Source organism: Rhincodon typus, chromosome 18 (genome assembly GCF_021869965.1).
Source record: "Rhincodon typus isolate 14 chromosome 18, sRhiTyp1.1, whole genome shotgun sequence".
NCBI lineage: Eukaryota > Metazoa > Chordata > Chondrichthyes > Orectolobiformes > Rhincodontidae > Rhincodon > Rhincodon typus.
Window position 1 is genome coordinate 20,210,281 of NC_063349.1, and position 14,881 is coordinate 20,225,161.

At 37.8% G+C, this 14,881-nt stretch overlaps 1 protein-coding gene across 1 annotated transcript; it reads right to left on the bottom strand.

The window, feature by feature from the left end:
* Positions 1–748: 748 nt before the first annotated feature.
* On the bottom strand, positions 749–13,852 carry LOC109934217 (adiponectin receptor protein 2). Its single transcript, XM_048607591.1, has 5 exons — positions 13,427–13,852; positions 7,990–8,176; positions 6,505–6,692; positions 3,975–4,168; positions 749–3,408 (listed from the first exon to the last, which is right to left on the bottom strand). The coding sequence occupies exons 2-5, from the start codon at positions 8,139–8,141 to the stop codon at positions 3,280–3,282; spliced, it is 663 nt and encodes a 220-aa protein (XP_048463548.1). The 5' UTR covers positions 8,142–8,176; positions 13,427–13,852; the 3' UTR covers positions 749–3,279.
* Positions 13,853–14,881: the final 1,029 nt, after the last annotated feature.

Here is a 14,881-nt window from a genome sequence, read left to right on the forward strand (position 1 = left end):
ATGAGAACACAGTGATTGCAAAGATAGTCATGTTAACTTAATGGACAACATGGGGCAGATGGGGAATATAAACAAGGAAATGAAGAGGTTATTCTCTTTGCTAAGAAGTTTAGAGCAGCATAATATTTTGTAAATGTTGATGTTCAGTGCAGGGTGTGGATATGTTTGTACAGGGAACACAAAGCATGAAGGTACAGCAAGCAGTTAGAAAGACAAATTACGTTAGCCTCTGTTCTTGTGCTCCAATTCTCTTGCAATAAAGTCTTGCTATAATCATACAGGGCTTTGGTGAGTCCACATCTGGAATAACGTTGCAGTTTTATGACTTTCCACCACCGATAAACTGAAAGTATAGGTTTGCCTTTCTCCCTTTTTATGAACAGGTATATAAATATTTGCAATCCTTCAAGTCCAATGGCACCACTCCCATCAAAGGTCACAGTTTCTGATCTGCCCATCCAAATGCCTTCTGCAACCCAAGAGGAATCCCATCTGGATTTATGAACTTGGAGAAATGTCAACCTATTTAGCACTACTTTCTAATTGTATCCCATCAAATGTCACTACTTATTCCTCAACCCTCTGCAAAATGGGGACCAGGGAAGTAATTTCTTGCTTCAATGTGTAGCTGAATATTCAGAAATTGGAGTTGGAAGAGGGAGGAGAAAGAGATGAATTCGGCCAATAAAGTCAGTTCAATAATCAGAGAGATATTAATAGTTATGTCAAAATGATACAAAACCAAATCAAAAATTATAATTTTTTTATTAGATGAATTGAATGTTACATCAAGTAAAAATACAATTATGCACCCTCAGCCAATATATAATCTAGGGACACGAGTAAAGCATTGGAAAATAAAATAAACAAGGCCTCCTTGTATTTGAAAATGAAATATTCTTGATTATAAAACATTCCCATAGCAAGCAAAAGAAAAACTGATTCAAATAAGGCATTGGACAAATTCTTGGGAAATCTTATGAGCTAAGCAGCAGGTATTGTGCATTTAACACAAAATAAACAAGTAGGATTTTGCTTTTAGTCAGTTTCTCATTTTGGTAATGTAGGTACTTGATGCTTAAGCATATCATGAACATTTTTACCTATCCCTCAAGTTCTTTTTGAACCAACTACAAACATCATGTAAAACAAGAAATTGACCCATTACACTTAATGCTTAGATTCATGTCATATCTGATCTTGCCAAAAGAACCCGATAAAAACTTTGCATCCTCTAGGATCAACATTCTTAGTTTGATACTATTATCAGCACTCATTCTAGCTGCCTGACAGGATGACATACTGAAGGGTGAAGGAGGAAACAATAAGATCAAGCAATATTAAAGGTAAGAATAACCAAAATAAATCCCCCTTAAAGAGTACTACAGCTTCTTAGTTTTATGAACCCAGAACCCAACATCTGGTGTGAGTCAAGTACGAGTGGCTGAGAGCTGAAAAGTACCTTAGAGTGTTGGAGCTCATGAGCGGAGACTTCAGTTCTTTACTATGCTTTTTCTCGGTTTGCCCATAATGCATTAATTTAGTTAGTCTTTCAGGCTTCTTCATAACTGCAGTTAATAGTAAAGCTCAGCAGATAGAATCAAGATGTAGCTTTCTTCCTCCATGCTAAGCACTTCAACCAGCTGTCCAGCTTGAATCAATCAAAACACCAGGACAACTTTAACAATTCAGGAAAAGGGGGAAAAAAAGAGTGTGGGGGCAAGAATAAAAAATTATCTATGGTTGCCTAGTGTCAAAGCAAGCACTAATAATAGAGTAATTTGGCTATCCTTTATCAGAATTTAAAATTTCATCATTTCTACTGAAAATTTCCAACCATAAAAAAGTAACTGTCATTACAGCTGTATAGATAACAGAAGCTGTCATGCCTGAATCTAACAGGAGTGTAATGAATAAGTTAAATGATTTATAGTGGGTAGATTTATTAATTCAAAACATGTACCTCAAATAGAAACTGTGAAGTTTAGTTTCTTTACTACTGCCGTAGTCAGAAATGAGGAAGGAAGCAGTTTTGCACCTACAACAATAAAGGAAACCATAAAAAGACCTGCTTATTTCAGTAATTTAGATTTGCTGGAATATCCACAGTGACAAAATAAGCTAAAAATGTTTTAGAGCTGATGATTTCCAATTTTAACTGAACCTGAAAGCAAACTGCTTTGGTCCAGTTACATCACTTTACATCAACGACTAACAAACTAACCAACAAATGTAGTGACAAGTCCTACCCCCAACCCATGCAAAGGACATCACAACAATCAAAGTAAAATAGTTTGTATATGAATGGATATGTCTATACAACATATGCATACATATAAAGGCATGTAATTTCTTACAAGTTGGACTGGGTGCACAATCAGTAGAAATCTGCACTCTTACTTCAAGTTGATTTCACCGATCATTACTGTCTATTAGCATAGCATACGGCAGAATAAAAAATAAAATTACCAGACCTCTCAGCACACTTAGTGGGAAAGCCATCACAAAGAAGGCTTTTTTGCATTGCTTCGTATACTAGCATCTTTCTATTACCTGAAGTGATGTCTACTAATATTTGTGCAATGTAAGTTAACAGTGTGTGGTACTCTTGCGAATGCTCTCTGTACAAAAGTCATTTCATAATATAAATTTTCTAATTAACTGAAAGTTAGAAATCTTATTTACAAGGACCTTATTGTTATAAGCAGCAGACCCTGCCAGAAGTATTAATTCCTTCAAAATCTTCTTCCACTTTGTATTTTTTCATAGAAATAAATATGGTATTCAATAAAAGCAGAACTTTGCTTCAGATTCAGCACTTATGTAAATTACATACTAGATTATAATTTATAATTTACATATTTTAATTGGGATTTTATAACTAGTTAGTCAATTGCATGGATAACCCTTCATTTGCTGACTTCAAGCATAGTGACTTTGTCCGTCTCTACCTCGAGGGTCGTTTCCTTTGATTACCCATGATCGTTGTGGAAAACACCATTCTGATGCAGTTGTAGTCCTGTATTTCCAATGAAGCCCAAACTAGTTATGCACTCTTCCAGTTGGTTCCCAGATCATCTGATTACCATTAATTTCCAAGTGTGATAGCATCATCCAAAACAGGTGAGAAAAAACTGATCACTATTTGTGAAACACACAATATTGGACTGACTGACCCAAATTACAACTGTGGTAAGAATTATCAGAACAGGTCTTCAGTCATTCTATCACCAATTCCATTGATTATAGTTTCACTGCACATCTAATTAAAGATCAGTCTCATAGTAAGCCATTTTCAGCACATCCACCGCCAACACCATGACGAAATTCCTGAAGATTCGAGACACCATGAAAATGGACAAATGCGCCAGCTACAACCAGAACATGGAACAACTGATGGGAATGGAACTGTGGAAACAAAATCAGAATTAACAGTCTAGATTAAAGAACATAAACCATATATAATTAATCGACTGGATCATGCAGCACACTGATTTTAAAATCAACATTTCTACTAGTATGTTACTTTCCAAATGTCTACAAACAAAGTGTCTGAATTTTTATACGAACATACATGTTACAAAAATTGAGATATCTTTGTTACTGCTATATTTGACAATACTATCTTACTGTGTTTTTCAGTTATAAACCTGATAAAAGGTGAGGAGCTCCCATTTTTCCTCTAATGACATTACTAGTTGTAACTAACACAGAACTCCCAAAAGCTTAAGGTTATTCTGTAAAGATAGTAAGTAATGCTCTTTAAAAAGAATCAGAAACAAATAAATTGGGGGACAGAAGGAGTAATTTGATTGCTTAGAGCATACAACTAAAAATGCAGAAAGTTTAAAAATATTTTTTTGAATTAAATTTTTTTTGTAGTGTCCACTGATTATATTTTAACAGCAGATTCTCCAGTATACGAAAGAAATTGAACAGCAAGCCAAAAAAAATAGTAATTGCTAGTTATTCACCCAAATGTCACACTTCCCAGGGAAGAAACGCTCAGGAATCCTGGCAGCATATAAGGCAGCTCCCGTGATATACAATGTTGCCATTAAGAATAGCCAGCCAATCTGTCCAATTGTAGCAGCCCTGAAAAATCCTTCAGACATCATAAAGTGCAGGGTAGGCACAACTCCACTCAGCCCTAATCCTACAAATACTCCTATGGAAGGAAAAACACACAATGAGTCATGGCTCAAATGCAAGTTAAAACAACTATATGACAAACCACTTACTTAATTAAGCGCCATCAATATTTGATATCTGTAAATTATTCCATTAGTGTTATCTAATTTGCATTAGGTGACAATATTCTGGCTTTAAGAGGTTTATTTTGTCCTGTTTTCTTTTGTGAAGAGAGGTGGAGAGAGAGTCTGAGTGATCTGTACCAAGCCAATAAAACAAACAGCTTGAAAGGCCTTGGGTTTGTTTTTTTAGAAGTTGCAACAATACACACAGTATGAATGGATGGAGTCAGGCTCCCATAGAACCAGGGTTTTAGTTTAGCTTTCAGCAGCTGTTGGGGTTTTGAAGCTGCCATACTGCTCCCTCGGCTACAGCTAAAAGCTTGATTTCTCTCTCTCTCTGCTAGAACTTTCTCCTGATGTTCTTTCCTCCTGGACTGGAGACACATTGTCTCACATGCAATCTATTTTACTGACTTTGCCTTTACCAAAGGGGTGTTTTTGGGATGTTACCAAATTGGAAGAATTGCTTTTTTAGTAATTAAATAATCTATGATTTTGTTAGGTTTTCCAATAGAGTTAAATTAGACCAATTCCTCTGTACAGTAAGAATAAAGTGTGTCTTGCTTGAAGCTGAGTAGTGTAATCAAATTACATCTGGAACACAGCACCTTACATTTGCCTTTAAAGATAGGCTATTCTCCTTGCTATATTTGAAGGGGGTTTGGCCTGATCCATAACAATTGGTAATATCTTTGTTTAATACTACTAAGCTGAAGTAACAGAAAATAGGAACAGGAGAAGGCCATTTGCTTGCTCCACCATTCAATTGAAGGGGGTGCAAGGGGACAAAGGGGGCTCAGCAGAGAGCAAAATACAGACAGCAAGTGCAAGCACAAGAGCAACTGAGGTAGGACAGAGAGCAAGGTGGGGGAGGTGCGGGGGAGAGATCAAGGGAAGCAGGGCCAAGAGAAAGTGTGTGATCAAATACATAGTGCAAGCGGGAGAGGGAGAACAGAGAAAGCGAGCTCAAGCAACGACACAGACACAGCAAGTGAGGACAGAGCATGAGAGAGACCAAGAATAGATGGGGAAGAATACGATTTCCACAAACAATAAAAGAGACACTCTAGAAAAGTTGAGCACGCCCCCTAAACTTTGTTCTATGCTTCCACATAATTGTATTGCAATGAGAAATAAAGCTTAAGATGCAGTGAGGTCTGCAGGCTATCAAATGTACGAGGTTCCTCTTTATTCTATGTGAATGTAGTTTTGTTTAAACTCACATGCTCTATTTCTAGCCCCCCAGTCCATTCTAGATGTAAGGGCAAAGCGCAAATCTTACTGCCTTCATGTGGGTTAGGCTAGCAGCCAGAGGGGAAAAAATACAACCAGTGACAGCTGCTCACACTTACTATCAAATGCATTGTTACCTCTAGGCAACAAGCATTTTTTGATGTTGAAGTAACAGTGAAGTTGGGGTGCGTGAAAGTGGCAGCAGCGAAATTTGAGAGATAAAGCAGTTGTTAGTGATAAAGTAAATGCACTAACACATTTTTCCCTAAGTGGAGTATATCAGCACATTTTGTAGTGATGCATGCCACAGAAATACAAGGCGTAGCTTGGTGTTTAAATTGACTATGTGCCAGTACGAAACAGGTTACTGTTATAGAAAATTACTTGACAAGATAAAGCACATGTTCTTTATTTATTTATTCATTCATTCACGGGATATAGTTACTGATTGCTCATCCCCAAATTCATAGCTTACTAGATCATTTCAGAAGACAGTTAAAAGTCAACCACATTACCAAGTTGTAGCCACATACAGGCAACATAAGGATGACAAATTTTCTTTTCTGAAGAAAATTCTTGAACAAGATGGGTTTTAATAACAATCCAGCAGCTTCATGGTTACCAGTACGACTATTAGTTTTTTTACTTCAGATCCAATTAACTAGTTTAAATTCAATACAATTTTTCAGCCACTGTGGCGAAATTTGAACTTGTGCCTCCGGATCATTAGTCTAGATCTCTCTGAACAGCAAGCCCAGTAACATTACCAAAAAGCTAAACTTATTTAAGCAGTTCAAAATTATACAATGCATTACCGAGCTCCATAATCAATCTAAATTTGTTTCTAAAAGGAAGCATTTTGAATAGCATTTTGAAATACAGCAAAGAAGCCAAAAAAAACTACTGCTTTCAAAACGAGCATCTAGATAGAAACATTAAAAAGAAAACAAGATAAGTGAGCCTAAAAGTTACCTCAGCAAACAGTCGTATAAGAAGTTGGATGAACTCATCAACTTACCAGCACGTACACCTCTGTATTGTGGAGTTGCAAAATAGTCCCACTGGGAAACTATAATTGCAGTGATGCCAAGTACACAGACAACAAGCAAGTAAATGAAACATGGTTGGGGATTACAGTAGAAGGAGTAGTACAACCATGGTACAAAACTGCCCATTATTAGAAGTGCTATACCAGAATAGTCCAATCTGAGGAAACAAGACAGGGGCATATATCAGATTAATTGTAGCAATACAATATTCTCATAGGCGTGATAAATTGGCATGTAAATGAAAAGCAAGCACAAATAAATAGTAAAAGAAACTGCTATGAAATTCAAAAACAGTGGTATTAAAGTGAAAATATATTCTGATCTCTCACTAAATGACCATTCACAATTACTGACAAAGCAGTCGGTCAACGATAGTCAGCTCATTTCCAAAGACGACAAAATTTATGGCGGCTGGGAGATCAGGTTGCAGTACTAGGTGTTGAATCCTAATCCATTTGTTGAAAAACTGGCAAACCTTAGTGACATAGCATGATGCGTTGTATAACAAAAATTAAATAGTACACAACATGTAAGTTGAAGCTCGCTTTACTGAGGCACGAGGGCAGACACACTGGGTTGTAGCAAAGCTCAGTGTTTTCCAGCAAAATCTGCCACAAAACAATGGCAGCAAGAACCAATAAAAACCTTCTGATGTTAGATAGATATAGTTTACAGTTAAACCCATTATTTTGGCACAAAATAGTCAGAACAGCTAGAACAGAATCAGATAAAAGGTAAAGTCACCATAGTCCCAGAGGGCTATAGGGCTACTCTCTCATTAGAAAGACAACTGATGGTGAGTTTAACATGAGGATCACCACGCCACGGGTGAGGGGAAGGGATGAGAAGGTAGGATCTTCATTTTGACCTCAGCCATTATGGTAATTGAATCCATGATATTGCCATCTCTCTGCATTGAAAAGATGGTCTCATCAAACAAGCTAACTGACCCTCAAAGAGCAAAAGCAAACATCAGAAAAGTTTGTAAAGATTTTGTTAATATTTAGTTAATTTTGCATGCACACCTAATAAGGGGATTTTAGTCTACATGTTGCATGTACATATTAGTAAGTTCAAGGTTGAAAGTGAAAATTGGACAGCTACATGGAAAAGTCATGCAACAACAAATAACTAACAGTTGCAACCCAGCAGTTTCTATTGCCAGATCTGATTAAATGTAAACTCTAAGATGACATCAGTTTACAGTCCAAACACTTTTTTCTTGGCAATGGAGGAAAGGAAGGGGAGAAGTAAATAAGACCAGAGATCTTTTGCTTTGGTAATCAATTACAACCAACAGTTCTGTTTTCAATTCAAGATAAATTTCAGAAAAAATGATCCTCACCTTTTCGGAGATGTCCAGAATACCCTTTATAGTAGTTATAAAATGCTATTTACAATTATGAATGTTAGGTAATCAATTTAATATGGTTCTTTAACACATGGTTACTTACTTGGAAAATACACGTGAAACATTTTCTGAATGGCAGTAGAACGTATGAAACAACCAAGAGAAACACAGGCAGAGTATGGCCCCCAGGAAGAATGCCCCAAATACTACTTTCTCCTGCACAGGAGCAACAAAGGATATGTTCGGCCTAAACATGTAGAAAATTCCAAGACCAAGGAAGAAAAGACAACCTGAGAAAGAAAAGATCAATATGTATAACAAACAGATGCAAACAAAAACGTTTAGAAATAAATAATAAGTGGCAATGAATCAATGGACACTTCTTAAAATGAATTTGTCAATTAATGTTCTGTGGTACATGAAAGACTTTTTGGACCCAAATTTCATACTTTATCAGTGCTAACACCATAGCTCTGAATATAGAGGAGATAGCTGTCATGGATTTATAAGAAAAATAAATGGGATAACCAGGTACAATCTCAAATATAATAGGTTATATACAGTACAAGTGCAATACACCGTGGATCAATATATTGCAAATTTGTTCACAGCCTCAGGTTTCTCATGGCCTCCAAGTCAGGGACCAGCTCTGCTAGTTTGCATCAGAAAGACATTTGCTATCTTCCAATCTAATAGAGCCTGCCCATATTTAGGAAGTGTCTAACACAGAGTAATTTGCTCTCTTACCATTTTACGTTGGAGTCTTTCAATCTTCTGATTCCAGCTCAATTAGGAAAACAGAGTCAGGGGCCACCTCTTACAGTTTACACTGCAGTCTCCCTCTCTCACCTCCCCAGCTGCATTACCTATCACCGCCCACTCACAACAGTGTTCTCCTGCCTTGTTCACTGCCACGCCACAATAATGCTCAAGTATCCGACAGCAAGATTCTTCAGACATCGGCTGCATGCCTTCCGGGGTAGGGATACTTTGCTGTGGTGGTAACCACTCCTCAAGCTGGGCAACAGGAGAAGGCTGAGACGGTTGCAGTGTTTGGATGGAAAGCCAAGAGTGTCTCATTTGAGCCAAGAGGCCTGGATAAAATGTGAGGTACCCAGCCTCAGTGGTTCAGCTACAATACTGTTTCACTTGTTGGACCTCAGTATCCAAGTTCTTTCTAATTTCCACTGTAGTTGCAAACAAAGTTCAGCAATTAAGCAAGCCTCTCACTCACAACAGACAAAATATGTCAGAGCCCTTCAAAAGGGAGAAACAGGAGCAAAGATAAATAAAAGGAAAATATGGAGTGGAAAGTGACCAAGGGAAATTCATTTACAAAGCGCCTGAATGCAGAGGGGAAAGAAAACCAAGTTCAGTCAAAGCAAAAGAAATCGCTTTTGGAAATTTAAAACAAAGACAGAAGATGCCACTCAGTCAAAATCTAGACAGAAAACATACAAGTTAATATTTTAGACATAATTTTCACCAGAATTCAATACAAATACAGATTAAAAATTACAGTACTGTCAAAGAAACAGTATGAAGAGAAGGGGGAGGAAAACATAACACGAGAGGAAACAGAACAACTTATAGAAAGACCTTTAAAGGCAAACGATAATGAAATAGATCAATTGAATAAAGACATTTAAGATACACAAAGAACAAATAACAGGTGCAGTAAACCTGTCTTGCTGAATATGTTCAGCATTTCTTTGTTATTTTAGATTTTCAGAATGAACAGCATTTTGTTTTCGTGTTGAAAGATGAGGAAGATCTGAATTGGACAAGCTGGTAAACAAAGACAGAATCTCACAACTTCAGAAAATGTAGGCAGTTACTAACAATACAGACTGTCTCAATAAAGCATTCCACCCAGAATGAAATAATTGGGAGGGGGGAAAAAAAAGAAACGAGTTAAGAAGCATCGTGATTGAATCTCAGATCACAGAGCTCTGCAATCTTTTACACTTTAGATATACACTTTTTTTTATTCTTCCTGCCAAAAAAGGACAATTTCACATTTTCCCACATTAGACTCAATTTGCCACAACTCTGGCACTCAACCTATCTTAACCTTTTTGTAGCCTCATGTCCCTCTCAAAACATACATTCCGACCAATCTTTGTGTCATCAGCAAATTTGGCAACCACTCATTTCATCCTTTCATTCAAGTCATTTATATAAATTGTAAACAGTTGAGGTCACAGCACCAATCCCTGTGGCATCCCACTCATTATGTCTTGCCAATCCGAAAATGATCCATTTATGCTTATTCTCTGCTTCCTTTTAGCCAGCCAATCTTCCCTCAATGCCAAAACAACATCCTACACAATGAATTTGTATATTCTGCAATAAACTTTAATGTGGCACCTTACCAAAAATTGAAGTAAAGTACCAAAAATAAACAGAATGCTGGAGAAGCTTAGTGGATCTGGCAGCATCTGTGGAGAGAAACAGTCAACATTTCAAATCCAATATCACTCTTCTGCACAGCCAAGAGTCATATTGGATTCAAAACATTAAAATGCTTCTCTCATCATAGTTGCTGCGACACCCAAGTTTCTCCAGCACTGTGCCTGTTTCAGATTTCCAGCATCTGCAGTATCTTGCTTTTACTCAAGTACAGTACATCAACATGTTATTTTCTTAAAGAACTCAAAACAACTGGTTAACCAATGATTTCCATTTCGCAAAACAATGGTAAATATGCCTGATTACCCTAAACTTACATAAGTACCCTGCTCTAACTTCTTTAACATTAGATTCCAATATTTGATGTTAAGCTAAATGGCCTGTAGTTTCCTGCTGGCTTCCTTCATTTTTGAATAAAGCAGTGACATTTACCATCTTCCAATCTAATAAGTCCTGCCTCAAATTTAGGGAATTTTGGAAGATTGAAACCATTGCAACAGCCACCTCACTAGCCACTAAGACTCTAGGATGGTCTGTTGTCAGCCTGCAGCTCCAACACTTCACTCAGTTCCACTTCTCTGATGGTTGTAATTTTCCCCAAATTCCTCCCTTCTCTCCATTTCCTGATTTACAATTGCTTCTGAATATTATTCATAATTTCGATGGTGAAGACTGATGCAAAATGTATGTTCATCTGCCAATTCTTTACTTTTGCATTGTCAATTCTCCAAACTCATTTTCTAGAGGACCAAAGCTCACCATCACAGTTCTTTCATAAAAATTTATTGGAATTCTTACTATCTTTTTATATTTATGGTTAGCTTGCTCTCAAATGCTAATATTTCCCTCAATTAAAAAAAAATCTTTTTATATTCTGTCAATTCTTCTGACTTGCCACCTGGCTTAGCACAATTAAGTTTAACTTTTTAAGTTGACCACAAATAGTGGATCTTCCCATGTAATTTTTCTCACTCAATGGAATGCATTTATTATGTGCATTTGGAAACATCCTTTTAAATGTCTGTCACTTCATTTCTATTTACCAATCCTCCAACCTAATTTGCCACAGAGGAATACTGATTGGTTGGAGGCTTACTAGACTGAAATCGACCAAGAGGAACGCCGTCATACAACAAGGAAGTCCACAGCAAAAAATGTAGATACTGCCAGAGCTGCCATTACACAGACTCAGCAGACTGTAGAGCACGACGACAACCAATACTGGTTGAAATGCTGCAACAGTATGAAATCTGCTATTGAACCCAGTGATGTATGAAGGAATTAAGGAACAATAGGTCGTGCAACAACCAAATTGGTCCTCTTGGAGTCAAAACAAAAATGGAATGGGTCACTGAACTGAGTAAGCAGATAGAAAGGTGGTTGGCCCACAACCACAAAATCTACGTAATGAAGACTGGTAAAGATTCTCCACTATTGCAGACATGCCTCTCATGGAGAACCCGGAGAGCAAGCCCACTGTCTATCTTACCAGTGGTACAGCCCTGGAAAACGATGGCATTCCGCTTGAAATCAGAAAAAAGTAGGAAACCAGAATTGCTGCAGCACGTTCATAAACTTTTGCATGTCTGCTGGAAGCAAAGATTTGTTCTTCTAGCCATGTATGATTCAAATACAGTCCCCCTGCACAAACTGGCATTGCAGTGCCTCCAACAACTACTGAGACAAATTACGTGGAGAAGATCTTCATCTGTTTGCTCGGACCAGATTGCAGACCTTGATGTTATGCATCTAACCAGAGACTCAATGTGGTTCCAGAGCTAAAAGATTGACAGTTGACAATTTTATAACTTTGACAGTTACAGAAGTAGTATAGCGAACAGTATTTACCACTCTACAGTGGCTTCACAGGCCTCCCTGCAAGAGTGGCCCATGTTTGAAAGACACGAGATGGCCAACAAGGAATAAACAAAAAAAAGCCTGCTCCAGCATTAGACACAAAATGGCCAACAAAAGATCATTTAAGTGAAACATAATAATACCTTTGAACAGGGCTACTCCAAGGTGAATGAGGGGCCCTACAAGCAACCATCTGAGACAGTTTGATAAGAGGATGCCTAAGGATAAGGATAATGATAGTGATTCCAGCCTCATTAATGAAAGGACATTGTCCCATTAAGCAATCAGCACCAGTTATACAGGGGTGTAAATCACAGCCCACGAACCTGCCAGCCTGACTCATTAGCTGCTGTCTTCACAGCTGTTTACACTTATCTTGTAGTAATTATTTGTTTCTTTTAAGTTATTCACAATATTAAGAAATAGGTTCTAGTTAAAGATTCTTCAGATAATCGTAAAGATAGATTTCAACGTAAATATAGATACACATGTAACCATAGTAATAACAGAAGCATTAGGGGATAAATATAGATGTAAAAGTTAGTCAATCTTAGGAAACGCTTTCTCTTGTCTCTAAGAAAGATGCCTGGTAGGCCCTGAATGAAATAGATTGGTCGCAACTTATTAATTACAAAGTGCTAACAGTAGAAGTGGCTGTATAACTTTACACTTTAAATTAACTTTATAACAGAAATTAATACTACGAATCTTACAGGAGTTAGTTAAAACCAACTGCCTTTTGTATTTTTTATATACATGATTCGGACAGTGGAAAATATGAGGAATAACCAAATTTGATAAAAGCTGCACATGGAATACAATAAATAACAGAATTCAAGCAGTCCATAGGGATAAGCAATTCTGGGAGAGACCAGAAGGAGTGTAACCAGTAACTCTGAAATGCTAATAGGGTGCATAGAAAGACCCTAAGGCCTGCAGATTACAATGTCTGTTAAATACCATGAGACCATGGGAACCTGGGGCTGTCCATACAAATGCCCATCATTGATTAGGTGTTTCACAGGATTGGGCGTATAGAATACGGGGGAAGAACACAGTGACCACGCTGTAAATGATTATTGTAACACAAAATGTAAAAAAATGCTGTATTTCACTGTCAAAATTAGGGTGTGTCATTGATCTCTCTTCCAATCTGAGCCAAAGATTAAGGGAATAATTATGTTCTCATGTTGAGGCCAGATTCGGGGAAGATCCTTTGGCCCTCTCCCTGCATTAACTGGTTCTTGCTTGAATAAAAGTCCGCCACTTGCCTGAATCCTGCCCGCCTCCAGAGTCTTTGTCCCCAGTCAAGGGGTACGCTCCTACACTCCCCAAGGTCTTCGACAGAACTCAATTCTTTTAGGTGCTGCAGACAGCTGCTCATCTGCACTTAAATTCTTCTTTCCATGAGGACCCACACAGTTCCATCAGTTACAATGGAGCATCAGACACTGTCAGGATCACCAGCGTCCTAATGCCAACTCTTTTTGCTACATTTTTCACCGTGCTGCTACTGTATGTTTTCAGTAAATCAAATGATGCCAGAGATGAAAGCAAGCTGTTGAAACTGGTCTTGGTACGTAGTTTTGCCGAAGTGCATAATGTCCCAGTGCGTGAAATCCTATTTAATGAGGATGCCATAGTGAAAATCACTTGTAGCAACTTGTTGATTGGTTCTCCTAGGCCTGCAAGGAGTTTGGATTGAAAACCAGTGTCAAGAATTTATGGACCAGGACAGAGATTCCCCCCTCCATTAACTGTAACATCATCAACAGGTTTACATATCTTGGACAGACAATAATCAGCAGCATGCACCATGTTTTGTAAATCAGCAACAAGGTTTCTGATGCTATGGGAGTCACGTCTGTGAGGTGAGAAGTCAAGTGTGGACAAACAGCAAACTGACTGAAAATATAATGTTTGTGTACCAGGTATTTCTCACCAGTCTTCTTTACATCAAAGCAAAAAACAACTTATGCAGGCAAAGAATAGCAACTGAACAGCTGACACCTCCACTGCTCAATGTAAATATTGGACATCTTCTGGCAAGTTACAAGTGCTGAATATTTAAGTACACTGGCAGGCAGGGATCCCCAGCATGACTGCTCTCAAATCAACGACAACTCTATTGGTTGGGTGTTGCAACCCAAATGAACAACTGCTACATCCTCCAAATATATTCCATGATGCGCCCGCTATCAAGATCATCAAATTACCTGGGGTCAGACTCAAAAACTACGACAAGTTCTTGCAGCTATCTGGAGTGCTAGTGAATAAATAGATAGGAAGGACATAGGAAAAGCACAGACAAAAACAAAAGTAAAATGGCAGATATGGTAGCCCAGCAGAGGAAAGAAACATCAGTCGACGTCATGTCAATGCCATTCATCTCTGAAAGGAACACTCAGAAATCAGCCTCTACAATGCATGATTTAAAAACAACATACAGCCCAACTGCAGTCCATCATTTCCTGAAACAGACATATGTCAAGAGAGGGTCTCTACCAGTAATCATGTAATATCTCAAACTACAGTTTCTGTATTTGGTATAGTTACGCTCAATCACCTCTTTATAAAAAACATTAAAGTCAGAGGGGGTCAAAACTGTATGGTACAGTATCCTTAATTGTAGTCTAAAATGAGCATGAATTCATTACCCTCAGGAGATGACTATTGGTATAATCTTTTCTTCCTGTGCACCATACAGTTAGCATCGAAACTCACCC